This window comes from Thunnus albacares, chromosome 2, assembly GCF_914725855.1.
Source record: "Thunnus albacares chromosome 2, fThuAlb1.1, whole genome shotgun sequence".
NCBI lineage: Eukaryota > Metazoa > Chordata > Actinopteri > Scombriformes > Scombridae > Thunnus > Thunnus albacares.
In genome coordinates this window covers 7,868,288-7,895,829 of record NC_058107.1, presented here as the reverse complement: position 1 = coordinate 7,895,829, position 27,542 = coordinate 7,868,288, and the positions used below count along the sequence as shown (strand labels likewise).

Here is a 27,542-nt window from a genome sequence, read left to right as displayed (position 1 = left end):
GAGTGTTTGCCTTTTAAGTGACGGTCTAACAGCAGTGTTTGTGTGCAGGTCCAGGATGCGACGGGAGGTGCTGATGGAGGGTCTGCCAGACAATGACACAGATGCTGAGCACCACAGCTACTCTCCCTCAGCAACACGGAGCCCCCACTCCGATGGAGAGGAGAGGAGGCTGCAGCAGCCCTCAGGACACATCCACTCCAGCCACCCTCTCAGCGCCAACACCGCATCCCCTCACGTCAAACAGGAGGCAATAGACAGGGAAGACGAGGGAGAGGAGGGGCGGGAGGGCTCCATGAAACAGTCGAGAGTTCAGTGTTTTTCCACAGCAGTGCAGTTCCCGCAGTTGAAAAGCGAGCACGAGGACTCCATTGCTGGCTGTCGTGAGCCCCACTTGGCTGGCCAGAGCCTGAGGCAGGAAGAGGGGATGTGCAGCCAGGCTCAGGGGCTCTACCCTGGCGCAGTCTCTATAGACGGCCCACAGAGAGCCAACCAGTCCAGGCATGAGGGGGAAGACTCCGGAAAGTCGCCTGTTGACCCGGTCAGCTTCAAGGCCTCATCAGAGCCCTGTCGCAGCAGCCTGGAGGTCTCCCTCAACTCCCCCTCTGCTGCATCCTCACCCGGCCTCATGATGTCAGTCTCTCCCGTCCCCTCCTCCTCCGCTCCCATATCGCCCTCGCTGCCCAACCCGCCTTCAACGAGCACCAATCACAGCCAGGACCCAAACCCACTCCCTCCCTTCCAGAGCCCCAAACTCAACAGAAGCACTCAGAGACGCAATGAGAAAATGGCCAACCTCAATAACATCATCCATAGGCTGGAGAGAGCAGCCAATCGAGAAGAAACACTGGAATGGGAGTTTTAAGCCCCCATTTACTTGTATCCAGTCCTGATGACCCTCGCGGTGCACAGGAAAGTCTCAAACAGAAGCTTCCTGAAGACTTGGAGTGGAGCCTGGCTCCTGAAGGCCTGTCCTCTCAGACTGAAAACTGATAGGAAATGGGAACGCAGAGCTAAACATACGGCGAAACTCCCTACAAGAACTTAGAGTTGAAAAAAAGTTTATAAATGTGTATTTGTTTTTTTTTTTTTTTTTTTAAGGCATACTACTTTGAAATAAATGTGACAGCACTAGCTGTTCTTTTACCTATTGGACTTGACATGAAGACTTTTGCAGCTATGGTGTCATAAAATGTACACTGAAGTTCTGTAGATTGCCACTGGGTGAGATTAAAAAAAGACCCCTGTCTTAAGCCATTAAAAGCACTATAACTATTTGAAAAGAGACATTGACCAAATTTGCTACTTTTTGAATAGCAATTTTTCAGATTTTGTCTGTAAGACTGGACAGTTTAAGTCAAGTAACATGAAATCCTATTACTGACTGAGGGATAGTCCTTTAAGACTCTAAATATTCAACATCTTGTATGTACTTAGTTTCTTGGTGATATGTTTTGAAATATTTGTAACTCACACGTATAAAATGTGGTTGTACATGTTGTAGAATTGTCTGCAATAGCCTTCTCTAAACCTGATGTAGCATGGTACTCACCTGACCCTGTTATCCTCTGTAGTTAGTCACCTGTGATTATACTTGAGCGAAAACAAGAGAAAAAAAAAAGTTGAAAACCCTGCAAAAAATAACAAAAAAGGAAACGTTAAATCTAACGAGTAGAGTACTTTTAGTGTTTTCTTTTCTTTTTTTCTTTGAATAATCCTTGAGGTTTACAGTTTAGGGCCCTTGTGCTTTTGGTAGTAAGTGAAATATTCACTCCGCACGAGCACAGTTTACATGATTTCTTTCAGACTTACCTCTCTGACCCTCTAAGGCACTGGTTCTCAGACTGTAATGGGCCAAGACACAGGACACCCAGTTTACCTCAGATTATGGTGATGCACATCATGCTATGACCATGCGTTTCATTCTTATACATAAACATGACCCACACTTATTTGAATAAATAGAGGGAAAGTACTCATCAAACATGTAGCAAGGGGTGAGTTTAAATGAGCAAAATCTGTCTTTTACAAAGAATATGCTGCTGTTTGAAAAGATAGGGAGCTAGTAATTCACTTGTAGGTTACCTCACGGGTAACACCTGATTGAGTGCACTTTCTCAAAATGGGTCATTTACTGTAGCTAGAATAATGTATACTTGACGAAACACCTCAACCTCTAAGCACTGGCATGGTGTTTAAGGTAAAGCTGTTGTGAGCAACACTACAGTGCTGTGAATTGATCTCCTTTGGGGCTAAAGCTCACAGTATTTGAGAGCATGATAATTGCAGTATGACCTCTCATCAACATGAAAACATGAAAACATTCAATTTGTAAGTACACTATATTCAAGGACACAAAAGGTTACAGGTATCCCCTCATATTATCTTTGACCACTTGTGTATTGTGTCTGTAGTTTCTTTGTCATGCTTGCAAGATGTTCTTTATGTATTTTGCCTCTATTTTATACTCAGAACAGTTAACTAGATATTCAATACCTCGTGTATGAACTACTTACAGCACTTAGATTTTGATAATTGTGAGGACTCAAGAAAATTTCAAATATCAACATTATCCTTAACTTAGTGTCCACAAGTCTTTGCCTTTACTGTATCGTTGAAGTTGGTAGTTAACACTTGCACATGTCTACATAGTTCAGAGGACTTGGATTGTATTAGAGATATATATTACACAATTACTAAAAATAATATCTTACATTCTTGGAACAAAATGTGCTGATTATATTGAAATAGAGTGTACAGATTTAATAAACCAAACCCATTCAAGCCAGTTCTGGTCTGGCAAGCTTGCCCACGTTTTAGACCTTCTCTCAGGGTAGTCTTGCTTTTTAAAGCTTTACTGAAACAGTTGCTCTCATCCTTGGTGGTGACTATGACAAACATTATGTGGTGTAGAGAATGACTCCGTTATATATTAATTGGACCCGTGGAAGTTGTATATATATATGGGATTTGCAACTTTTGCAGGAAGCAGTGATTTGTTGGAGAGTTATTGCTGTTTTGTAATTCATTACACAGATGTGTCAAAGTACACTGTAGATTGGAACTACCAGGATGAGGCTAATGGGTTGTTGCATTTTTGGGATCAGTAGACTTTGCTCTCTAAAATACTGTTGTTTTCTTTTTCTCTTGGAGCCACAGAAGATTTTTCTCTGGTTTTCGTACCACCATTTTTGTGCATAATATACTGTATGATTAGAAGTGGCATTTCTTATGTGGAAATTTCATTGTCTTTCATGGTAACATGGGCATATGACTGAAAAAGAAATGTATTTACCCAGACCATTATCTCTTCATGTAAAGCTCATCTCATTGTTTTGCATGCAAATCCATTCTGGTCACATGTCAAGGGATAGACTGTGTTTTTGTGTTGTTGTTCTTGCACAGGGACATTGAATCAGCACTTAAGTCTTTTTACATTAGTGAAGTCCAAGCATGGTGCAGCTAATAAATTTGGTTCTCACGTTGTCATCATGAATGCTGTCAAATCAGAACCCAATGATGACCCAGTAAACATCGCTCCCAGGTGAATATTTAAATCAAGATTTTTTTGTGCCATATCATATGCCTCATGCATTATCCTCACAGGAGTAATGCCTTGTGGTACGGTGTGATTAAAGAGGGGTGTTGGGCCTTTTGTAACCCTGTTTACAAAAAGCAAAGCTTTTTGTGACAAGAGCCCTACACATTAGATGGTTTTATTTTATAATTGACATTAGTCACTAAATAATGAAGTAATTGGTCAGCAAAATTTGAATGATTTCGTTCAGAGTTGTTAATATGGAAACAGTATTCACAACTCTGATACTGAGGGTTTGTCACAAAGAAAAAAAATCATTTGAAAGTCAGCTGTGAGCCAATAAAGGGGAGTGTCCTGCAGGCTTAAATAACTGTCAAAGGCCTCACGTGTCAGACTATTAAATGTTAAAGAATGGACAAAGTATGCCAAGTGTCTTGGAATTGAAGTTGCATAATGTAAGCCATCATTCAATACATAATTGTTTAAGATCCTGCTGTGTTGTGTCTTTATTTCTATATAGTGAGGTCTGCCACATTTACAAACAGCACAAATTAATACACACGGTACAAACTTTCAGTCCTACATATCAATGGACTGTAAATCCACTCTGTCCAAATAATGTATGAACCTGAAACGGCATGAAGCCATTCAGTTAATAATTAATCGATTAGAGCTAATTGGGACATTTGGTCATTTTCATATTGTTCGCTTCATTAGCATTCTTTCGATGATTCCCCCCTTACTGTGATTGAGTGAATATCATTCATGTCTATTATATTGAGTTATTCGAGCAGCCTGCAGCCAGTGTTTACATGATCGCACCGCATGGTGTATCTGAGCCCCTCCTCCGCCCAGAGCGTAGCTCCCACGCGATGACGTCACACGCACGTAAGTCGTTGGACTGGAGGAGAATTCGCGGCGATGGCGACGACGGCTCGGTGCTGAAGAGGGACGCAGTGAAGCGGCCTCGGCTCGGATATGACTCATGTTTACTCAATCCAGGTTTATTTGCTGCTTAGTAATTGCACGGGCTTCGGATGAATATTTGGCTTCTAACTTCTCATCGCTCCGTTCGCGGGTGAGTCCGCCGGTTGTGGCAATCGCTCGGTGTGTTTTGACAGAGGCCTCCGTTTTCGGGGTCCGCCCTCCATCTCATAACAACAAAAACAGTAGCGGAGAGCTGTTGCTAGCTCAGTCAGCTAATGTTAGCCGTCTGTGTCAGAGCTATTGCAAACACCGAGTACTATGAGATTACAACACAACAACAACACACTGCTTGTTAGTTACTGTTAATTGTCGGCTGTTTGTAATCCAAACATTAGCTTGCTAGCATTAGCTATTTCACGGAGGTGCTCTTCTTGGTTGACTATACGTTAGCAGCAAAAAGCGAGCTCAACGTTACTCAAACAGAAGGAAGAGCAGCGGTGGCTGCTAGCCTGCTAGTTATTTTTATCTGTTCACATGAGTTATCTGTCTGACCAACCTGTTAGCATGCCCGACGTTAGCTGTTGACTTTTTGTGCCACTGTTTCAGTTTAACGAGTGACCGTGTTAACTGGTGACTTTCAGCCGAATGAGTCGTGGTTACTTATAGTGACTGCAGATGTTGAAAAAAAAAAAACGAACAGAACAGCCTTCAGTTTTACTGTAATCCATTTTAAACACATACTCCTCTGTGTTTAATATACCCGCTAACAATTTTCGTAAGTTGAATTGTATTCAGCAAGACTCATTCACCTCTCGTAACGTTTCTCAAATTGTGGTAAACAAACCTATAGCCTACTCTAGGGTTTTATGCTGTAATCCTCAGTCGGAAGGTGGCCCATATTCAATCAATTAACTTGTATAATAGTGTTAAATTCCTCATAAGACGCTAGTTGTTCTGCTAAGCTAGTTTTCCCCCCACTTAAAGTAAAGCAGTAAGACAAAAAGGACCAGACGAATATACACTGTATTGAACATCCTTTTATGAGGACAGCTACGTGTTCTGTTCGTGTTTTCTACAGCTGTGACTACGACAACTACGGACGTATTCGGCCGAAAGTCTCCAATTAACACGGTCACTCGTTAAAACGAGACACCGACAATAATTGGTTTATCCACAGTTATGTTGCAGAGCATTTGGCTTGCTCTCAGTCATTAAGATTGGGATTCAGAGGTGTTTTTGTATGTGTTTTCGATGCTGCTATCTGTATCTCCTCAGCAAATGCTAGCCAACATTAAATTATATCTTAGCTAGCGTGTTAGCCGATGATAGAGTGAAGCCACAACGTTAACATTAAGCTAGCGGAATCTGAAGTATTTTGTAAGACACAAAGTTAGCGAACATGTTTACTTTTATGTGAGTAAATCTTTTTTAGTGCCGCTGTTGTGTTCAATATCGTTATCAGACTGTCAGCTGATCGGTTGCAGTCAAACTTTGTTGTCAATCATTGTAATTCATCGCCTCGGTCAGTTTTTCGTTTTGAAACTTGATAATATGAGTTTGGAGATTGGGGCTATTTGCTCGATAATGTTGCAGCCTGTGATGCACGATGGCCTGTCACGGGATAGAAGTAACGTTAAGGCTCTAAGGGGCTTAGCCTCCGCTGTGTGATTCTGAACTCAGAGCCAGACTGAGCCGTAGCCACGGGTCATGAGCCCGCTGTGGTAAACAGAGCCGTGTGTGTGGCAGATATGCTTTATCAGGTAGCACCAGCAATGAACTGGACTCCTCAGTGAAGTAATGACCTCCCCCCTGGCAGCCTCACACCACTCTCAACGACCAGGCAGTGCGTCCTCTGCCGCTGGTGCAGTGGGATTTCTGTGTGGCTTCTGCCCATCGGCATCTTAAATGGTCCTGAGAAGGTGTATTGAGGTCCTGAGCTGCTCATTCACTGACCCTCTCGGATCAGATTTCAGTCTCTGCAAGAGTAGCTGACCTTTACAACTATTTGCGGCCTGTATGCTGAAAGATCCTTAACAGGTTGCCTGTTTTGAAAAGAGGTGTTAAGTGATATCACTGTAAGGATCAGCACTGTATAGATAGTTTAACATTTCCTGAACAAAAAAGTTGGGAATTTTTTTAATGGTCTTGGTGAGTGACGTCTTTTTCGTTGGCAGGGAATTAATACCAACCACCAGCCAAGTGCTGCAAGTATTTGGGAAAAGTATTTGTACTTAACCAGCCATTTTGGCTTATAACCAATCATTGTTGGGTAAATTAACCTCAAATAAGTTTTCTTTTATACTGTCACATTTGCCATACCTGCTATTAGCTTGTATTAACCTCTACATGTTGCAGTAGGGGTTTATTGAATCTGTATTATATGGATAGCATGTTCTTTATTTCTGAAGGTGAATATTAGATGATCAGTTCATGTGACTGAACCATGTTTTTATGCTGGTTAGACTGTAGACTTAGTGCTTTAAGATCCAGCTGGTGTTTTTTCCATTCCACAACTGAGTTGAAGTGGTATCTCTGAGTTGACATGCACGCCACTGTGACCACCAGTACAGCTATATTTGCCAGGAATCAAAAGGGCTTCTGTAGCTAGAATGTCTCAGTGAAGAAGTCTGCTGTTTGCAAAATATAGACAGGTTTCTGAGGAAAAGCATTTGCTCATTATTCATTTGCCTTCATTTCCACAGATTTCCATGTCTTACTTGTGAGAGTTCCCAAACAGGATCATCAGGACTGCTCATTGTCCGATACTGATTGTCTGTGGTAAGTTTAAAGGACATATCACATTATGTTTTTAGACATCTGCTGTATCTGTAACTGTGGCTGTCAGTACTTTTGTCCCTATTTGCTACATTTAATGCTGACTGAATATAAGGTTTACTGTAGGCCTAAATCCTGCTATTGCAGGCCAAGCCTTCCGTTGTGGTGCCATACCATATTGAATTGGTTTGCAATCAACGTTTTGTACATGACTGCCCAACCAGGGGCTCACAATCTCCTGGTCGATCATGGGCTACAATCAGTTTGTTGCCTGAGAAAGTATTTCAGGAGTGGATGTTGCTTGCATACAAAATCACAAATGCAGTAAACCAGCAGTTTGACCAGCCTCCAAAATCCAGCCAGTCCCTGCATCGTTATTCTCGTGAGGTCCTTTTGACATCTGCTCAGGTCCACATGTAGTCTAAATAAATATAACAGAAGCACTGCAAATTAATATAGAAAAGGGTGTTAGTGTAGTTTGTTATTTCAGGTAGTCATATTTACCAGAGAGATTCAGTGATCTGGTAGATGAGACTCAAAATTTGCTATTCAGGGCGAGCTACATACAAACATACTTTTTAAAAGTATGTTTTGGGGCACTTAGTGCCTGTATTTGAGAGCGGACAGTAGAGAGGTGACAGGAAATGAGGGGAGAGAGAGATGGGGAATAGCATGCAACAAACATCCTAGACTGGAGTCAAACTGGGGACATTGCAGCTTGCAGTCAATGCCTTAACCCCTCAGCCACTGGGGCACCCCGATAAGCATGTATTTACATTGTAGGAGACTGACCCTCTCCCAGAATGATGACGTAAATGTTAAAAATAATTGATTTTAAGTGTCATTTCTTTTCAGCAAACTGGTTGATCAAGAATGTCCAACAGTTGTTTTATCTGATAACCCTGCCAGATAAAACAATGATCTGTGTAGAACTGCTGAACCTTGAATACCTATTGAATTTAATACTATTTCAAAACCAATCATTAATATTGATGCCCTCCCAAAATAAGCTGTCTGGCAGCAAGATTCAGTTTCACAATGACCTAAACTGACCTGAACTCAGTGCTGAATATAACATTGTCAGAACAGCCACTACAATATGTTGCTCCATATTTGTCAATAATGATTCCAGTGACACTGTCTGCACAGTGGCTGGCCTCAGAATGGAAGAAGAAAAAGTAGATCTTAATTTGAAAAGTTTGGGCAACCTGACTTTAAAAATGTGATAAGGCCACATGTGAGAAGAAGATAGCTGCTTTCTGTGTTTCAAAGATATCGGTTTAAAGGCACCATATATAATTTCCATGTTTTCTGTCAGAATTACTTATCATCTTTCCGTGTTCTTCTTGCACAGACTGGTCCAGGTCAGAGTTCCTCGTTGGGTGACCCACACTCCTTCACAGGGGCCATGGTACAGTACTTTCACTTTATGCATGCTTTGCATAGTAACTGCTGTCTGTCCTGTGGCCTGGGTGCAGTCTGCAGAATCGGAAACTCTCCATTGATTTCCGATTTTTATCAGCTCTGTTTACCAGGAAGCAGACGGTTACATCAGCTGCAACAGTGTCAAAGGTCCTCAAAGGCTTCTGCCTAAGCAGAGCAGCTTTCAGTTTTTACTGCAGAAATATTGGTTATATTGTTGCGTCATGAAATAACCACTTGAACGGATGTGTTGCCTGTTGAACTGTGTGTGCGTGTGTAAGTTTTTACGGTCTTGGCATACTGTTGTGTGGCGGCTGCCCCCTGGCTGGCCTCAGCACACCTACTCCTCCAGCCATGGTGACTTTGTGTATCAGCTGCTCACAGGCAGCAGTGGCTCATGCTGAGCCAGCATCCCACAGGATGGGCCACCACTGCCTGTTATCTGCCATCTCTTTCGACCACCTTAATCTTTCTGTGTACAATGTTTGGACTGAACTCGGCTCTTGACCAAACAAAGGCCATAGGTTCCTGTCGGTCCCTGTCAGCAGAAGGCCAGACATTTTTTTCCACTAGTTTGCCCTTGAGAAAAAATTCCTGACTCTGCTTGTATATCCAGGCCTCGCATTCCCCAATGATAGACATCCTCTGTGAAATATGTTCATCTTGCATAAGACTACTAAGTGACCTCAAACATTCAGCCCTCATGAAAGCCTACAGACTGCTGGTGAAAATTACCTTTAAATGAAAAATGTCCATAATCTGATTTGGTCAAACTAAATTTGATTTAGAACTTTCCTTTCCTTTTGGGGTTTTGTGTAAATTAATTACCATGGATATTTTCAGTTTTAGAGCATTTCATATTACTGGCATCTGTTTAAGCATGGTTTGTTGTACAAGGGGTGATTATAGTAAATCAGCCTGGGCTGCACATTACAGTGTGGGTGGGGAGGAGAAGACAGACACACAAAGCAGCATAAACGCAGCACTGTTGGTTTTAAATCAACCCTGTTTCACAGCAAAGGTTGAGACACTTCCGCCATTTCCAAATAATGTGAAAGCTAATCAGATGCCACTGTGGCCAGGAGAATAGAAGCAAAGTGAAGTGGAGGAATAATGCTCCTTTTCTGCAAAAGAATTATAACTAAGGTGGTCTTGAGCAAGACTTTTAAACCCCCCCCCCAACGATTCTTAACAATTCTTGCAGAGCAGCCCAGAGGTCAAAGCTCCCAGCTGTGAATGTGTTTGTTAGTGTGTGTGAGTGTGTAACATTAAGAGGGTGATAAATGAGGAAATAGGCAGCAAACCCTCCCTGCAGAAACATTTCAAAAGCCATATATAAACAAAGGAAAAATACATGACTGAAAGAAGGTTGTGCTGTTAAGTTGGAGCTGGTTCAGTGAAGAGTTAACGGGCCTTTTCTGTGCAGGAGGAGGAGGGGCAGCAGAGCTTGGAGTGTATCCAGGCCAATCAGATCTTCCCCAAGAAATCACCCGTCCTGGAGGAGGAAAACATGCAGGTGAGGAAGCCGCTGCCCTCACTGTTTATCTCATGCTGTAAAACCCAGTTAACCTGAAAGTTATGTGTAAATATACAAGTGAGTCTCTTCTCTGTAATCGGTTACATAACTGCAGTGACACATGTGACTTCAGCTCACTTTCAGTTTGGCCAGTCTCAGAAACAAAGTTTTAAAATGTGTAAAGAAGTCTGAATGATCTGAAAATAAAAACAAAGAAATCATTTATTGTGCACTTTCATTTTTTGTAGTTATGTCTTTTATGACTCCATGTCAGCGACAGCCGTGGCCGTAGGCATTATGTAGTCGGGTTAACATATGTACGTCTGTCCCGTTGTTGTGAAAGCGATATGTCAGGAACGCCTCGAGGGAATTTCTTCAAATTTGGCACAAACATCCACTTGGACTCAAGGATGAACTGATTAGAATTTGGTGGTCAAAGGTCAAGGTCACTGTGATGTCACAAGGTGCATTTTTTGGCCAAAACTCAAGAATTCATACGCTAATTATGACAATGTTTTGCACACATGTCTAATAGGATAAAATGATGAAGTGATGACATTTTATATCCAAAAGGTCAAAGGTCAACTTCACTGTGACATCATAATGTTCTGCAAAAACACTTTTCTGGCCATTATTCAACGCCATAATTCAGGAACAAAAGGGGAGATTGTGACCGTATTTCATATTTGGTAATTGTATAAATCTTCTGTGCTGCTGGGTTGAAGATGTGTGTGAAGCATCCACGTTTTGGAATTTGTAGCTTCAGCAATGCCTACTGTCATGGCTATCAGCTTTATTGGCCAAGCATGTGAACACATACAAGGAAAATACACTTGATACTTTTTATTAAATTCCTTCTAAGTCTTCTCTACAAACATTATATGAGTCTGGACAGACATGGATGTAAACAGCAACTTGACTGGTTGGCGGAGGCGCACAACTGTGAGGCGGTATTTCTAGTTTTTCGTTAACATGTGAAGAAATCCTGCGATGGATGTTTATTTCCTACTCTGAGAAGCTACAAGTCAATGCCTGTCATTAATCCATTGGTCACTCCATTTCTCTTTGCTTCGTCTTAGTCCTGGTATGTGTTCAGTCAGCTGGTTTCTGGTATTTAAAAGTGGCTGTTGAGTAACTTGGAAAGCTTACATTTCATCAGCCAGTGTAGTGAAGTGCTGCAAAGCAAACATCCATTGTAATGGTTTGCATCCTGCTGAAAGTTACGGATTTGGTTGTGTGGCCTTTTTTGCATTGAAAGTATGATAAAAGAGTGTGATGAAAAGGTGGTAAAGTTCCTGCATTCATTAGTTATGGATGGAACTACTTACAGTGTGAAATGGGCTTAGACTAGTTTCTATTATCTGCAAGAGTGAATGTCTCATTTTATTTTGACTGACTGCTATAGCAAGAAATTGTCAATGGTGATATATGATCATGGTGACCATATTTAGTGAAATAATGGCTCATACCCTTTGTGTATGTATCATGATCAGTGTGGCTCTGCTGTTTGTTTAAAATGTTTTATCTCCTGCTGTTGCTAGGTGCCCTTTCTCCAGCTGCACGGGGAGTTCACAGAGTATGTGGGGAGGGCAGAGGATGCCATCATCGCAATGTCCAACTACCGACTACACATCAAGTTCAAAGAGTCCGTTGTCAATGTAAGTATCTCTGAAAAAGTGACAGATGAGATCCAAGGTCGCATATATGATTAGAGCTCAAAATAACTGAAGAATGAGTTACATTGTCTCTACTCGAGTCTGTGTGAAAGTGCTGTAATGTTTTGTGAATGGACAGAGCCGGGGCCGTTGTGCCAGCGCCGTGGTGACCAGGCCATTCAGAGCTGATCTGCACTGGCAGCAGTGCCGCGTGACTCTTCATCACCTCTGTTTCTACACTCGCTTGCCCACTCCGCTTTCTCTCTGCAGTTGCCGTTGCCATGGTTGTGGTAGTTCCAGAGGGGATGCATAACAGTCGCGTCCTCTCTCTCTCTGTCTCTTTGCAGCACAATAACAGAGAGACTAGCTTTGTAACCCAAAACTGGTCACTTTCTAAAAAAAACATCCTACTTTTCCACCGCAAGGATGTTCACTGTACTGTTTACTTATTTTAAACAAAGCCTTTTTCATACTCCCGCTTCTAGACTGGCTTCTTCATCATCAAATATAGAAAAGTATGACTTATTACAATCTAGAGAAACCAAGTTTTTTCAATTTTTTCTTATGTTCAGTGTAAAATCTTATCTCTTTACATGCATACAAATATTTAGTATTACACCAGGAAACCATGCTCTAAAGGAAAGTTGTGCAATGACAAGTCATGGGCTACAGGGAAACTCTTTTTGTAGTTTCAATTCTGCTTTTTTTAAAAAAATATCCACGGATGTGCAAATAACATTCACTCAAATTATTTTAAAGGGTAAGTCCGCTGATATTCTATATTTTTCATGTTGACAGCAAATCTCATGAGAAGACCAAAACCAATAATAAATTGATCCTACTAACAAGTATAAGTAAGTCTGTGTGGTCACACATCAGTGCCACATCATTGCACTGGGTCACATGTTCCTTCATTACTATGAACACACACAGACTGTAAATTATTTGGAGTCAATTCCACATACACCATCCCACTGCTATACTCACTAGAGCACCAACTCTGTGGCAGAAAATCGTCAAACAAATGCTTTATCTGCTCCTGATTAAGTTAAGTTAGCTAAAAAAGTCTTAAGCCTTTTTTTAAAATGAAAGTTTTTGACTGTTTTAAGATCAACATCTTCAGTCGGAATGAATGGGCTTGGGGCTGAGAGCCACCGACAGTGAGGGAATTATTAAAATGCATGACTAATGCATGATCTTGTTGACAGTCAGAAAAATATGGGATATCACCTGCCTTAAGCAGTATTCAGACCAAATGAGGCGTTGCGGCACACCGCTTGAGCAGTGTGGGTGTGTTTGTGCTCTAGAACGTAACTGCTATGAAACAATCAGAAAATAACATTTTATTGATCTGATTCTCCGGTTTTCTCTCTATCACCGCACCCCCTCTTCAGTCACTCTCTAGCTCACTTGACCACAGCTACTCTCAGCTCTCTCTCTCTTTTTCTCACATCTTTTTTTTGAATGAGTCGGGAAGCTGACAGAAAAGCCTAATTTTACTTTTAATGTTATCAGACGAAGAGAAATGTCCTCCTAGTATTGTCTTTGTCCTCCTTCATGGCAGGGCTGTACAGCTCTGATCAGTCTGATCGCCGGCTGTGATTAGCCACTGCAGTGTGACGTTGGGTTGCGTTTCTCTAAAAGTTGACCCTGGATCAACTGTCTTTCTGCAGGCCGGTGTGGCGCCTCTACGGCCAAAACCCCTGCAGCCTAAATGCTCCACCCCCACTCAAATGAATGGGAGGACTGGCATTTTTGCTGCACCACCTGATTTGGTGTGAATACGATCTTATCCTTTAAATGATAGCTAAGCTAGCTAAAAACTGTGCAGCACCAAAAGCTGCCATCGAATGTGTGGTCACATTTGCAATCTTGTTTACTTATCCTTTGATCAGATAGTTCCTGATTTAAATCAAGTTTTTGCCATTTTTAGACTTTTTTATTTGTGCAGCTACATTTAACATCTGAGAATTTGTGCTTCTTTTGTTTGGTTTATATTCTCAAAGTAAGGTATCAAAAAAGAGGCAGGTATGATATCTGCAATATAATTGAACAAGTTACATAGCTGATAACTGTAGTATTTCAGTATTGTTGAAACAGTAACAATGGTTCTACAGCCAAAACTTAGCACTGGCTTAAAATGAACCGGAATGTCTCATCTTATATCATTGTTTAGTTAATCTGACCTTCATGTGTGTTGGATTTATTCAGCGGTTCCTGTGGTTGCATCCAGAATGTTAACTTTTGCTGCCGGCTGGCCGTCAGGTGTTGCCGGGCTTAATTTGACCTCAATGAGCCTCCGGTTCAAGGCTCACACCATCTCTCTGCGCTCACATTAGACAGAGCCAATGTTCTCTTCGCACATATTTGGACGGGTTGACGAGTCATCTGCATCACATGGCAGAGCTGTGAGAGCTCACAAACCAGTGGTGGGAGGTGCTGGAAGAGAGCGAGAGGCTGTTAACAAGCAGCCCAGGAATTTTGATGGTCGCCAGATTAGTGATGTAGATTAGAGAGCAGGAATTAAGTTGCGGCAGCAGGATGCGAGGACATCCGGAATGTGCCGCGACGACAGCCCTGTGCGGATGGAAAATAGTTACAAATGGACATGCAACAGTTTGATTATTGTTTTCTCTGTTTTGTTTTGGATAGCAGAGTTGTTGTTGTGAGGTGTCAGTAAGTACCCAGCACAGCTGCACGGCGTGGAGTGGTTGACTTGATTGTATAATTTGTGTGTGCCTGCCTAGCGGAGTAGAATCCTGCCTGTTCATCCTGTGTAGCACCAGGTGCCAGAGTAAAGTAGACATGATAGAAAATTATCTTCTAATGCCACATTTACAACAACAAAGTCTCCATCAGGCAGTAACCCTGTCACTGGAGTCTAGTATTGGGAGTTTGTCCTGCTGATGGCTGGCTATCGATCGTGCATGTCTCTGAATGTGTGTGAACAGCAGCTTGAGCCACACCTTTTAAGAAAGCCCACTGCGCTGCTGAAAAATGCTCTTGGCTAATTAACAGAGCTTAGTCAAAAGCAGTATAGGTATTTCCCTGCAGTATTCAAAGTATGCACTTAAGTCATAAGCACATGACAGTTCTGTACTTTGGATTGTATTTGCCTATAAAAGATAAGACTGTAACTCTGGGCCAAATGGGAAATGCAGATACAAGCTCTTCAGGGTCAGTGTTTTTGTGCTCCCATAGTCAAAGTTAAGAAGATTATGTATATTAACAGAGTTCCTGGTGATGTGATGTGAAAATTTAATGGAAACGCACCTGGACAACTAATCTGTGTGCTTTTTAGCGCCATATAGCTGAATGGTTTGGTTTATGCGATGAAACATATGAATTGAAATGTAAAGTTGCAGCACATGTGGCTGATTCTTAGCATCAAGGACTTTTTTCTGTGCTGACCACTAATTAGCTAAATGGTTTGTCAGTTGCAGTCAACCACGCTACTTGTACTGACTGCATGTGTTTGGTTGGTACATTTTTGATATGCTATTCAACATTTCCATTAAAGTTTGAGTGGGTGTAGAGGTGATGCTCTCTTTCTGTCGCTCTGCAGGTTCCTCTGCAGCTCATAGAGAGTGTGGAGTGTCGTGATATGTTCCAGCTGCATGTCACCTGTAAGGACTGCAAAGTTGTCAGGTAAGACCAGTGATACTCTTGCAAGCTGAAGTCATATCAAATGTTACACTAGTTAAAGGAATAGTTCAACAATTTGGATAATGCGCTGCCGAGAGTTACATGAGAAGATCAATATCACTACACAAAAAAACAGTAAATGTAGCCAACAGCATGACTATCCAAAGCTGACAAAATCCACCTTCCAGCACCTCTAAATCTCATTAATTGTTTAATCTGTACAACAACCAAACTGTAAAAACAATAATTTCTTGGCTGGATGTAGTGATTTCCTGGAGTATCTGCTGGTTGCCTGGCAACATTGTGGTGATGACAAGACTCCTGGAAGACACTGAGCACGACCAAGAAATAGTCCCACAAATAACCCTTGTAAAAACACAAATAGTCATTTTTATACCTTAGTTTTTGTAGAGATTAAACAAATGAGATATAATGTGTTAGGTGGATTTTATTACCTTCAGAGTCAACTTTTCCTGCTGCTTCCAGTCTTTATGCTAAGCTAAGCTAATTGGATCTCGCTTCATATTTACCATACATATTGATCTTGACTTATCTTATCAAACCTTTGGCAAGAAAGAGAAAAAACACATTTTCAAAAATGTCAAACTATGTTTAACACCACAAACTTCAAAAAGCATGTTTGTTATAATTTTAGTACTAGACTTTTTTGTAAAAACTACCATACAGAAAGCCATAAATCATTTACAGTTGTACACATGTAGTCATATCCGCTTTGGTAACGAAATCTGTGCTTCTCCTTTGACCCCCAGGTGTCAGTTCGCCACTTTTGAGCAGTGTCAGGAATGGTTGAAACGCCTTGGCGTGGTTGTGCGCCCTCCTTCTCGCCTGGAGGACCTCTTCTCCTTTGCCTTCCACGCCTGGTGCATGGAGGTGTATGCCGGCGAGAAGGAGCAGCATGGTGAGCTGTGCAGACCAGGTAAGCCGCTGTCTCTTGCATGTCCTCACATAACCCCAAGCAGAACCTCTCCTCCACTGTGGCACTCCGGTCTTATCGGACATCTCTGCTCTGTAGGCGAACACGTGACCTCCTGGTTCAAGAACGAGGTGGAGAGGATGGGCTTTGACACTCAAAACGCCTGGAGGATATCTGACATCAACAGCAAGTTCAGGTTATAGCAGCTTTCATTCAGGATTCCTGCTGCTGTGTTGTTTCCGTGACTCCCAGCTAGAAGATAGATCCTGTCCTTTGCTTTCATTGGCATACAGCACAAATCTGTGTGTGTGTGTTAGACAGTGGGTGGTTGTGTTATTGTACTCTACTGGTGCTGCCCCCTGGGCAGATAAGGGCCCAGCCCAGGATTAGATGTCTGTGGACAGAGACTTTTGTTGAGCCATCACAGCCTTTGGTGCTCTCTCTATCTCCCTTATTAACCATTGCTCTCTCTGTCCCTCTGTGCTGCAAGGCTTTGCCCCAGCTATCCTCAGCAGCTCCTGGTGCCAGCCTGGATCACTGACAAGGAGCTGGAAAATGTGGCAGCCTTCCGCTCCTGGAAGAGGTTTCCTTCAGTGGTTTATAGGTTGGTTTGTTTATTTCTCCTTGAGCTCTTCAAACTAGAAGGTTAGGCTGTTTACTGCCACACAGCAACGAGAAGCTTTCTTGTGTGCTGATTGGCCTATTTGTTTGTGAAAGGAATTGAGCCATCTTCAGATAATATCTTAATGGCTATACATCAGTGCCACTGTGGACAGAGTTTACTTTGGCTTGGGAAACCACAACATGCTGCTAATTACTGTGGATTACTCCCTCCAGGCTACATTGCTATATTTTCTTCTATTCACAATGGGTCACCACAGCCAAGACCACTGCGTCAATGCCTCAGTGACTTGTGGTTGTTGTATTTAACAAACAGCCTTTAATCTTTGTTTTTGGAAAACTACTCCAACCAGAAATTGCAAGTTTGAATGCCTGATTTGTGCTTCCCAGCACCTGAAATAAATATGAAACAAAAGTTTACTTTAGGGGCTATAAAATCACTTAAACCAGTGGTCCTCAACCTTCTTTGGCTCATGATCCACAGAAATGAAAAGTATCCAGTTTTTCACAGGGAAAAAGCAAAAATTATAGAAAAATATTTGTGTGTAATATGGTACATACAGTACACATGTACACATACAGTGGTGAATGACATTTTCTTCTTGTAAATAAGAGAAGAGCCCAGCCATACACACACATTTTACGTCAGCTGACTGTGTTGTTGTGTCCTGGTGTCCCCGACCTTTCTCACACAGGCACCAGAGCACGGGGGCTGTGATCGCCCGCTGCGGCCAGCCAGAGGTCAGCTGGTGGGGCTGGAGGAACGCCGACGATGAGCACCTGGTCCAGTCTATCGCCAAGGCCTGCGCTGTGGACAGCAGCTCCCGTAAACATCTTCCCAATGGCAGCTACACCAATGGCTCAGACCTGCCTGATACTGATTTTGGTAAGAGCACAAGCAACCTCACTCAACCTCTCACTCAGTCACTGACATACTGTATACACCCACACGCATACATACACACCTCCAGCTGAACACACACCTACCACCATATACAGACAGATATTTATAGCGCTGAGGTCTTGCTGTCTGCATGAATCTGCAGCAGACAAAGTTGTGCAATCCAACCTGTCGGGGCTTGTCTGAAGCAGCCAGCTCATATAAACACACACGTCATCACAGAAACTTCTTATGTCACAGATTATCACACAGATTCACGTTCACCTCTTATTGGTTTATTTGCATTCTCAACCATACTGCGCAGCCCTGGTTTCATACATCCTGAATTATACTGAGATGCTGTGTTTTGTGTCTGTATCAGAATCCTCCATGACCAACAGCTCAGAGGTGGAGACATTAGCCATCCAACCCCACAAGTTGCTGATCCTGGATGCCAGGTCCTATGCTGCTGCCGTAGCTAACAGGGCCAAGGGGGGAGGTTGCGAATGCCCAGGTAGGTCTTGTCAGCTCAGTCCCTGGGCTCGAGCAGAATTAGGTCAACCACAAATACGATTGTTCTCCATGCCAAACTTAAAATCTCCACCAGTTTTTGTTTTCTCATTTTTTAAACCATTGTTCTTCCTCTGTTCCAGAGTACTATCCCAACTGTGAGGTGGTGTTCATGGGCATGGCCAACATTCACTCCATCCGTAAGAGTTTCCAGTCCCTGCGTTTCCTCTGCACTCAGATGCCTGATCCAGCCAAGTGAGTTTTCCTTATTTGCCTCCAGCTTCCCCTAGACTCCACTCCAGGCTAAAACTATTAAACCCAAAGGTCTCAAGCTTTGCTATAGTAACTCGGTAACTAGAAATCACAGCTGTGTTTTGGCCTTGGCCATACATCTGTGCCTGATTTAGAAAGCCTGGCCCAACCCCAAGCGGAGATTCTCTTTCCATCTGCACTCCCAGACTCAACACTACAATGATGTGTAATTGAATCATGCCGGCTTCAGAGAGTGTCGTTATGAGTGGTTAGAGGATCAAAGTCAGAAAACAAAAACAAATTTTAAAAAAATCTTCCTAACTCTAGATCCTAGCTTAGCATGTTTGATAGGGTCGTACTTTATATGTCCCTTTGCTGTGGATTCAGTATTTGAAAAGGTTTATATACAAACTATGATATTAACGCAAAAAACAGGATTTCTCTGATTTCCAAATAATTTTTTGTGATTTGACCAAAACTGAACCTATTTTGTAACACTATACCAAGTATGATTGCTACTAGACACGTCATAGACGTAAAAAACAGAAAGCTAAAACTGCCTGTCTCTGTCACAGACGCTTCAAGTTTAAAGAGTTTAACAATATAAAACACACATTAGTACTTAGAGTTATGACCCAGATAAGACAAGTAAAACATTTACCCATAATTGAATTAGGCCAAGGTGTATGCAGTTTCCCACTGGTCATGTAATGTTTTGAGATGTTATCTGAGGGAACTGAGCAAACCTTTTCAAACAACTGGATTTTAAAGCTGCATTAATCAATTTGTGAGCTACTGCATAATGAATCCATAACTCAAAGTTAATAGTTACTATTTTTAATTTACCATTTTGTTTACTTATATGTTATATGTTAAAACATAACCCTTTATCATCCACATCATGGGTGTGCTCCTAACTATAGAAAGTCATAGAGAATTCATTGATGGTGTTGCAAACAAGCTGTGGCTATAAATACCGTGGTATGTGGTACTGGTCCATGCTATGTTCCTTATAAACCATGCGTACCCTGATGACACGTAGTGTCTGAGGCATATGAGGTCCTCTGATGTTTTTGCTCTGTTGCTGTCTCTGTGCCTGCAGCTGGCTTTCTGCACTGGAGAGCACCAAGTGGCTGCAGCACTTGTCCCTGCTGCTGAAGGCAGCGCTGCTGGTGGTCAACGCCGTGGACCGCGACCACCGGCCTGTCCTGGTGCACTGCTCTGACGGCTGGGACCGCACACCTCAAATTGTTGCTTTGTCCAAGCTGCTGCTGGACCCGTACTACCGCACTATTGAGGTACAGCTGAAGTGGCACCAAATCCGCCTTTGTTAGCATGTAATTTTTGGTTTTAGTTTTGGGATCAGTGTAGTTGTCATATTTTTATAACTGACACCATATAATAGTTTTGATATTACTACTGCAGCTGCAATAAAATTCTTTCTATTTTATGTCAGTGCGATTTATCTCAAATCTTGTGTGATCTTTGTGCAGGGCTTCCAGGTTTTGGTGGAGACAGAGTGGCTGGACTTCGGCCACAAGTTCGCCGACCGCTGTGGCCACGGGGAGAACTCGGAAGACCTGAACGAGCGCTGCCCCGTCTTCCTGCAGTGGCTGGACTGTGTTCACCAGCTGCAGAGGCAGTTCCCATGCTCCTTTGAGTTTAACGAGGCCTTCCTGGTGTGTGCTGGTGCTACTCTTGGTGGAAATCAAACAGCTATTGCTCTCTGAAGTCTGATACTTCTTAGCTTCTGAGATTAGCAGCTTCAGAATATTTTCATATACAGAATTGAAAATGACATGCCATCGATTCAACTGTGTTTACGTTCAGTTTTCAAGCGTGAACCATTAATATGCAGTTATAATCTGGGTGTGTTTACTCTTACGAGGAAACTTCTGTCGTCTCTGCGCTAATTATCATACCTGAGGTGTGTATTCAAGCCTCTACATGTGTATGTGTATGTGTGTGTGTGTGTGTGTATGCAGGTGAAACTGGTGCAGCATACCTACTCCTGTCTGTTCGGCACCTTCTTGTGTAACAGCGGTAAGGAGAGGGAGGACCGGCATGTTCAGGAGAGGACCTGCTCAGTCTGGTCACTGCTGAGACCGGCTAACCGCACACTGAGGAACATGCTGTACTCGTCACACTCCGAGACCGTACGTCCACTGCCCATCACACTCCTTAGTGTTGAGTGCTTTGGTGGTTCTGGTTGTTCTGGTTTTACATTTAACCTGATGGAACTAATAATTAACTAACTAGTTGAATAACGTCTTCACAAGGTTCTTTACAAACAAGGCTGACTGAAAACCAGCAGGGCAAAGGATAAATAGAAGTCTGTTAAAAGAAAATGAGTCAGTGGAAGTGACTAAACAATGTGGAGGCTCGCCTCTCCAGGCTTGGTTTTCCAAATCCTTCAGTTCCAGACAACAAATTCCTAATTCAGATGCATAATGGAAAGATGAGCCCAGGAGGGATGTTTTTCATAATGTCTCTTTAGATTTATTGGTCATTGTTATGTTGTCAAACTTGATTTAGTAATCTTTTTGACACCCCTCAAGAATTTTTGTGGTTGCTGTTATTATCTCTCATTTCTTCCTTTTACTTCCTGAGTTAACTTTACAGCTGTTGTTGCAGGTTCTTCACCCAGTGTGTCATGTGCGCAATCTGATGCTGTGGACGGCAGTCTACCTGCCCAGCTCCTCCCCCACCACCCCTTCAGACGACTCCTGTGCCCCCTACCCTGTGCCTGGTGCCAACCCTGACGATGCGCCCCTGGGCAGGTGAGCCTGGCGCGTTGGCACTGAACCCCCCCCCTTCCTCCCTCATGTAAGATAAACACAGGTTGAGGGCTCCCACAGCCGACGGGACCCGGCTTTTGAACTTTTCTGCTTAGAAAGTTTGCTCTGCTCAAGCCCTCACAGTCATATATATAACTGATAACTGTTTTATGCTTTGCTTATCTCATGTCTCATGACAGTCCTACCATCATCATGGAATCAACAGGAAGTTTTTTCGTTCTAATGTTGACATTGTTTATGACAGCTTGCTCAACATTAAAGAGACCAATTCTGATCTGCTTCTCTATCATTACGTGGGCTAGTTCTGAATTTTTCTTGTTTTGATGATTCTGACATGTGAATGATTTGTCAATGAAACATTTATCAATGATTATGTGTTCAGTTACATTGAATCATAGCGTGTCAAATACACTGAGCTATTGTTATGTAATAAAAAGCTTTTTTTCTGTACATAATTCTTCTCTTGTTTCCTTCTTCAGACGTACGAAGACTCGCTCCTTCGACAACTTGCCCAGTGCATGTGAGCTGGGAAGCACACTGGCTCCTAACCGCCGCTCCAGTGACCCGAGCCTCAATGAGAAGTGGCAGGACCACCGGCGCTCTCTGGAGCTCAACATGGCAGTGGGGCCTGAGGGAGGGGGCAACCAGGATCAGGAGGTGCTGCCTAACGGAGTGGGCCCTTACCCAGATGGAGTGGACTCTGAGCTGGATGACAGCCCGCAGCCCCGGGCCTCAAACGCTGAGTTCGCACAGGGAGCCACCCTGAACCCATCAACGGGAGAGGATGCAGAGGAGGCAGAGCTCTCTGTGGCGGTGGGCATGGCTGAAGGCCAGATGGAGAACATTCTTCAGGAAGCCTCGAAGGAGGAGGCGGGAGCAGATGTTCAGAGAGAAGGTAGCGCTGCTGTCACTCATGTCATTAACACTGTTGTCACAGAGGTGGAGAAAGAAGCAAAAACCAATGAGGATGATCAGTGTGCTAAAGTCAACGGGACTGAGACACGAGCAGCATTTGCTAACGGTCACCATGCAGAAAACGATGAACTAGAGGCTGAGGAGGACGCTGAATCTCCTGCTCTGCCTGCACAGATGGCAGATGAGCAGGAGCAACAGGCAGCTGAGGAGACTCACACAGCAGAGGATGTGGAAAAGCAGGTTGTAGAGAGCTTTTCTGAGCAGGTGGAGGATGCACATGGACCCAGTCAGTCTGGCTCAGGTGAGCCAGAGCAGCTTGCAGCCCATAGAACTTTAACGAACGGCTTTGCAGACAGCTCACCTGAAGAACCAGGTGCGGATGAGGAGACATGCCTCAACTCTGAGAGAGGTGTCTCAGAGCCGGTGGAGCAGGTGGATAAGAGGGCCTCCCTGATGGAAAGCTCCACAGAGACTCTGACTGAAGAGGCCTGCAGCAGGTTGGAGCCCCCTGCACAGCCGTCTGTCTGTCAGAGCCGTCAGCCCTACTACAGGAAAGAGAAGGTGCTGGAGACGGGTGAGCACGGGTTTATCAGAACTTTAAATGGGGGTGGCAAGCGGCCCTCTGTCAGTGCCTTTCAGTCTGCTGACCTCAGCAGGGATGGGCTTTGCAACGGCGACACCTCTGACGGGGAGCCCTCCGGAGGACCTCAATGGGCCAAAGGGAATGGGGAGCGGGCCTCTCTGAGCCGACAGGTGTCCCTGGCGAGCTGCAACTCCCTGATCCTCCACCCACGGGGCAGCTGCTCCCAGCACCGCTGGTGCCACGCCCTGCTGGGCCGGATCGCCATCAGCCCAGAGCAGCCGTCCCGCAGCCACCTGGACGACGACGGGCTGACGTTGCACACAGACGCCATCCAGCAGAGGCTGAGGCAGATCGAGGCAGGACACCAGATGGAGGTGGAAACCCTGAAGAAGCAGGTTCAGGAGCTGTGGAGCCGCCTGGAGAATCAGCAGCATGCTGGCTCCCACAGGATCAACGGAGACATGGGAGACGAAGTGGTGAGACTCTGCAGGTTGACCATCAATTGACTCACCTGCTAAACTGTTACCACCTGCATGTAACCTTTATGTTGTACCTGCAGCCTGATGAATCCCCTAACATGTACTGATTAAAGAGACTATGTCTATGTCTCCCTCCATACAGACCTCGATGACAGACTCGGAGTACAACTTGGACCCCAACTGTCTGTCACGCTGCAGCACAGAGCTCTTCTCAGAGGCCAGCTGGGAGCAGGTGGACAAGCAGGACACTGAGGTGAGCAGCTGGACTCACGTCATATTTATTAGGGAAGGAGGTAACAAAGTTTGTTTGGAACTTAGCCGCTCAGCTTGGTCTGTTGAATGTCTGTTTTTTACGCTTTTTAAAATATTTTAATACGCTGTATATTTCTGGATGCATTTCTGAACCTCAGATCCTTTTTAAGAGTGGCAGTTGATTGTTGTAGGTGAATTTCAATCAATCAATCAATCAATCAATTTTTATTTATATAGCGCCATATCACAACAAAAGTCATCTCAAGGCACTTTTCACATAGAGCAGGTCAAGACCGTACTCTTTAATATACAGAGACCCAACAATTCCCCCATGAGCAAGCACTTGGCGACAGCGGTAAGGAAAAACTCCCCTTTAACGGGTAGAAACCTCAAGCAGAACCCGGCTCTTGGTGGGCGGCCATCTGCTTTGACCGGTTGGGTTGAGAGAGAGAAAGAGAGAGGGAAAGGGGGAGGGGGGACAGAAGAACAACAATCATAACAATAAGTATAAGCAGCAACAGCCAGGGAAGGATGCCATCAGGACTGTGAAGGACCGCGAAGGCTCGGCCCAGAACCCAGGGTTTCCTGTGAGATGAGAAAGCAACAAAAACTCCGGGGAAGAAGCAAAGTTATTGACATGCATTGATGTTACATGAATGCATACAGATGGAGAGGAGGAGGGGGAGGAGAGAGGAGCTCAGTGCATCATGGGAAGTCCCCCAGCAGTCTAGGCCTATAGCAGCATAACTAAGGGCTGATCCAAGGTGAGCCTGGTCGGCCCTAACTATAAGCTTTATCAAAAAGGAAAGTTTTAAGCCTACTCTTAAACATAGAGAGGGTGTCTGCACCCCGGACCGAATCTGATAGATTGTTCCACAGGAGAGGAGCCTGATAGCTGAAGGCTCTGCCTCCCATTCTACTTTTTTGATCCATGAACTGCATTTTGCAGGTCACTCGCTGGTACCCTGACCATCTGGCAGCCCAGTGTTACGGCTGTGAGAGCAGGTTCTGGCTCGCCACCAGGAAGCATCACTGCAGGTAAGCACTGAGGAAAATTGAACTGCAGTGGCTCAAACCTCACGGTCACTGTCATCATCGACCAGTCCTGTTTGTCCTGTCGAGACTTATAGAGACATTTCCTTCGTGGTAGCTTGACCCTCTCCTGTTCAGACCCAGTAGTGTGTATCCACAGACGGGCAGAGTGAGACTGGATTCAGCTGAGGCAGCTTTCAGGACACACTGGCATCAGAATGAGTTTAAACTAAACTTGAGCGACCTTTAGACATACTGTGGTTCGGGTGACTTGTCCAGCCTGCAATGTAAAAAGCAAACTTCACAAACCTAGTCTCATCTTAAAGTTGCCAACTGTGATGAAAATAGAAAAGGGTGCAACACAGGATTCTAGGTTAGGCACATTGATAAAAATGCATACAACGGACGTCTTCTGTTCACACATTTATTGGCGTGTACAGTCCACGTGGTCATACGTTTTGAGCTTCATGGACACTTGACATCACATGAATCCTTATCCATATCTACACAGATATGGCAAGACACCAAAGACACATTGTAGAGCCATGTGTGAACAGGGCCTTCCTCTTCCTCCATTAGGACTTGTATTGATAGAGAGATATATTGATTGCTTTACTGCAATGTTTTTAAATAGGGGATTTTGTCCTACACTCATGTGTCCTGGCATAACTGAATGGCCCTTTATTCTAAACAATGTAGAACTGGAAGCATCAGGATTATCTCTTGGTGCTTTGAAGTCCGCAGGATAATGACATTCATTTGGTGTGTTTTAGCTGTCGGTCTCAGTCTGTCAGCTGGTGGTATTTCCTCTGGTGTTATCATTTCCTCATATCACTGTTGTCTGCGCTTTACTTCCTTTACTTCTCTGTGGCGGGGAGGACTAGGTTAACCATTGGGTGGCTGGAGCAGGAGTAGATTCAATTTGGATGTCCAGTGATTCATGTGAAGATGTAAACCAGAGTGTTTAGACTGTAGACGAAGTTGCAAACAATAATCTGGCTTGGATTCAAAACACAAAAATCTAGTTTTAACAGTGTAGCGTTGCAGCCATTTCTCAGCTGTTGCTATCTTTTTAAAGCAGACACATCTTCAACAGGAAGTGTGCTTTTAGTGTGTTAAGTTTTCTGCACTGTTCAGGCAGTTCTTATCCATTGTCTGCCCCTCTCCTCTACAGTGGCAGGGAGCCTGTCCAGGAGGTCTGGTGAGATCCGGCTCCCCTGTCCCCCACCATTCCACCCTCCAACTGAATCGCTGCACCTTCCTCATCCTAATCCTAACACCCCCCCCCACCCCCCTCCCCCCCCCCACCCCCCACCCCTCTCTCCCTCTGCTGCATCAGGTTTCCCTTCATTCTGTTCTAGTTGTCAGCAACTCCTCAGAGAAATCTCTCTTCATTTCTGAGATGTATTGGCTTGAGTGTGAGTCCTGCAGCACCAGTGTGTTTTCATTGAGCGGTTTTTAATTGGCTGTGACCGCAAGCACGGCGCTGTCAGTGGGTGAGCTGTGATTGGTCGAGGGCTGAGTGTTATTTCACCTAAAAAAAAAAAAAAAAAAAATTTTTTTAAATCCTCAACCCCTCTCCTGCCATAGCACCACATCAGCACCCTGCCCCCCACCCCCATCCAAACCCACCACCACCCATGACACCCTGGCAGCATGCTGCCCCAAACCAGTCCCCTGCATCTCACCTCCCAGCAGCACAGCATGGTACTGGAGGCCACTCAGTCCACCTGGTTGTGTACAAGGTTGCAGACTCTGAGTGAATTAGGATGTAATTTTACTTCTGCTCAGGCAGGTAGAAGGGATCAGTGTGTCTGTGTGTGTCTGTGTGTGTGCGCGTTTGTGCGTTTGTGTTTGTGTGTAACTGTGTGAGCATGGCCTTAGGTCTAGATTTGAGCATGGGTAGCTGAAACCTCCAGTGTCACCTGCCTTCCTGTCCAGTGCTGGTTATGTGTGTTTTTAATGGGCTGAATATTCAAGTTAGCACCGCTGAGTGTTGGAACACCTTTGCTAACCCAGCATGTAGTGAAACATCACAGCAGAGTTGAACTGTAAACAGCAGCACTGAGGATAACCCACAGAGGAGTCTGAACTGTCAGACCTTCTTTCCACCTGCTTTATCCTGCGTCTCTGGTAACTGAATGTAATCAGACAGTAGGTGACACATGTTCACATCAGTGTCCTGTTCTTCAAATGTGGCTAAAGACATCCAGGCTAACAGCTGTAATGATCCTGTTAATTGTCATCTGACTAAATTGTTTCTTTGGAAACCGTTTGAGGGTTTTAATTGTTAATATTGGATGATGTTGACTAACAGAGCTTTTATTTTTAACATGACCATATGATTGTACTTGTGCTTTTGCTGAAGTGGTTAAAGGTTAAGTCTGGTGTTATTCTATATTTTTGTGTCTCTGCTGGCGACAGCTGTGGCCGGAGGTATTATGTTTTCAGGTTGTCCGTACGTACGTGCCATTCTCTCATGAAAGCGATATGCCAGGAACGCCTTTAGGCAATTTCTTCAAATTTGGCACAAACATCCAGTTGGACTCAAGGATTAACTGATTAGATTTTGGTGGTAAAGGTCACTGTGACCTCACGAAACATATTTTTGGCCATAGTTCAAGAATTCATATGCTAATTATGGCAAAGTTTCACACATGTCCAATAGGATAAAATGATAAAGTGATGACATTTTATATCTAAAAGGTCAAAGGTCAACTTCACTGTGACATCATAATGTTCTGCAAAAACACTTTTCTGGCTGTTATTCGACACCGTAACTCAGGAACAGAAGGCGAGATTGTGACCATA

The 27,542-nt window shown here is 43.8% G+C and overlaps 2 protein-coding genes across 7 annotated transcripts in view; both read left to right on the top strand.

Annotated features, from left to right (window-relative positions):
• Nucleotides 1–4,023, top strand: part of cux2b (cut-like homeobox 2b) — an 88,164-nt gene extending 84,141 nt beyond the window's left edge. For both annotated transcript variants that reach the window (XM_044364313.1, XM_044364322.1), the window contains exon 22: nt 49–4,023. In XM_044364313.1, the coding sequence (XP_044220248.1) occupies nt 49–862 (814 nt within the window). In that variant the 3' untranslated portion in view covers nt 863–4,023. The remainder of the gene's footprint in view (nt 1–48) is intronic.
• A 407-nt stretch (nt 4,024–4,430) lies between these two features.
• Nucleotides 4,431–27,542, top strand: part of mtmr3 (myotubularin related protein 3) — a 29,330-nt gene continuing 6,218 nt past the window's right edge. Inside the window, exons 1-21 of one of the 5 annotated variants that reach the window (XM_044364263.1) lie at nt 4,431–4,613; nt 7,165–7,240; nt 8,592–8,648; nt 10,086–10,175; nt 11,717–11,833; nt 14,483–14,506; nt 15,396–15,478; nt 16,246–16,412; nt 16,509–16,605; nt 16,900–17,013; nt 17,726–17,916; nt 18,293–18,424; nt 18,564–18,675; nt 19,775–19,970; nt 20,166–20,351; nt 20,658–20,828; nt 21,307–21,452; nt 21,950–23,444; nt 23,590–23,700; nt 24,649–24,737; nt 25,906–25,932. In XM_044364263.1, coding sequence (XP_044220198.1) covers nt 8,646–8,648; nt 10,086–10,175; nt 11,717–11,833; nt 14,483–14,506; nt 15,396–15,478; nt 16,246–16,412; nt 16,509–16,605; nt 16,900–17,013; nt 17,726–17,916; nt 18,293–18,424; nt 18,564–18,675; nt 19,775–19,970; nt 20,166–20,351; nt 20,658–20,828; nt 21,307–21,452; nt 21,950–23,444; nt 23,590–23,700; nt 24,649–24,737; nt 25,906–25,932 — 3,551 coding nt within the window. In that variant the 5' untranslated portion in view covers nt 4,431–4,613; nt 7,165–7,240; nt 8,592–8,645. The remainder of the gene's footprint in view (nt 4,614–7,164; nt 7,241–8,591; nt 8,649–10,085; nt 10,176–11,716; nt 11,834–14,482; nt 14,507–15,395; nt 15,479–16,245; nt 16,413–16,508; nt 16,606–16,899; nt 17,014–17,725; nt 17,917–18,292; nt 18,425–18,563; nt 18,676–19,774; nt 19,971–20,165; nt 20,352–20,657; nt 20,829–21,306; nt 21,453–21,949; nt 23,445–23,589; nt 23,701–24,648; nt 24,738–25,905; nt 25,933–27,542) is intronic. The other 4 variants (XM_044364272.1, XM_044364281.1, XM_044364290.1 and 1 more) reach the window with 4 other exon arrangements.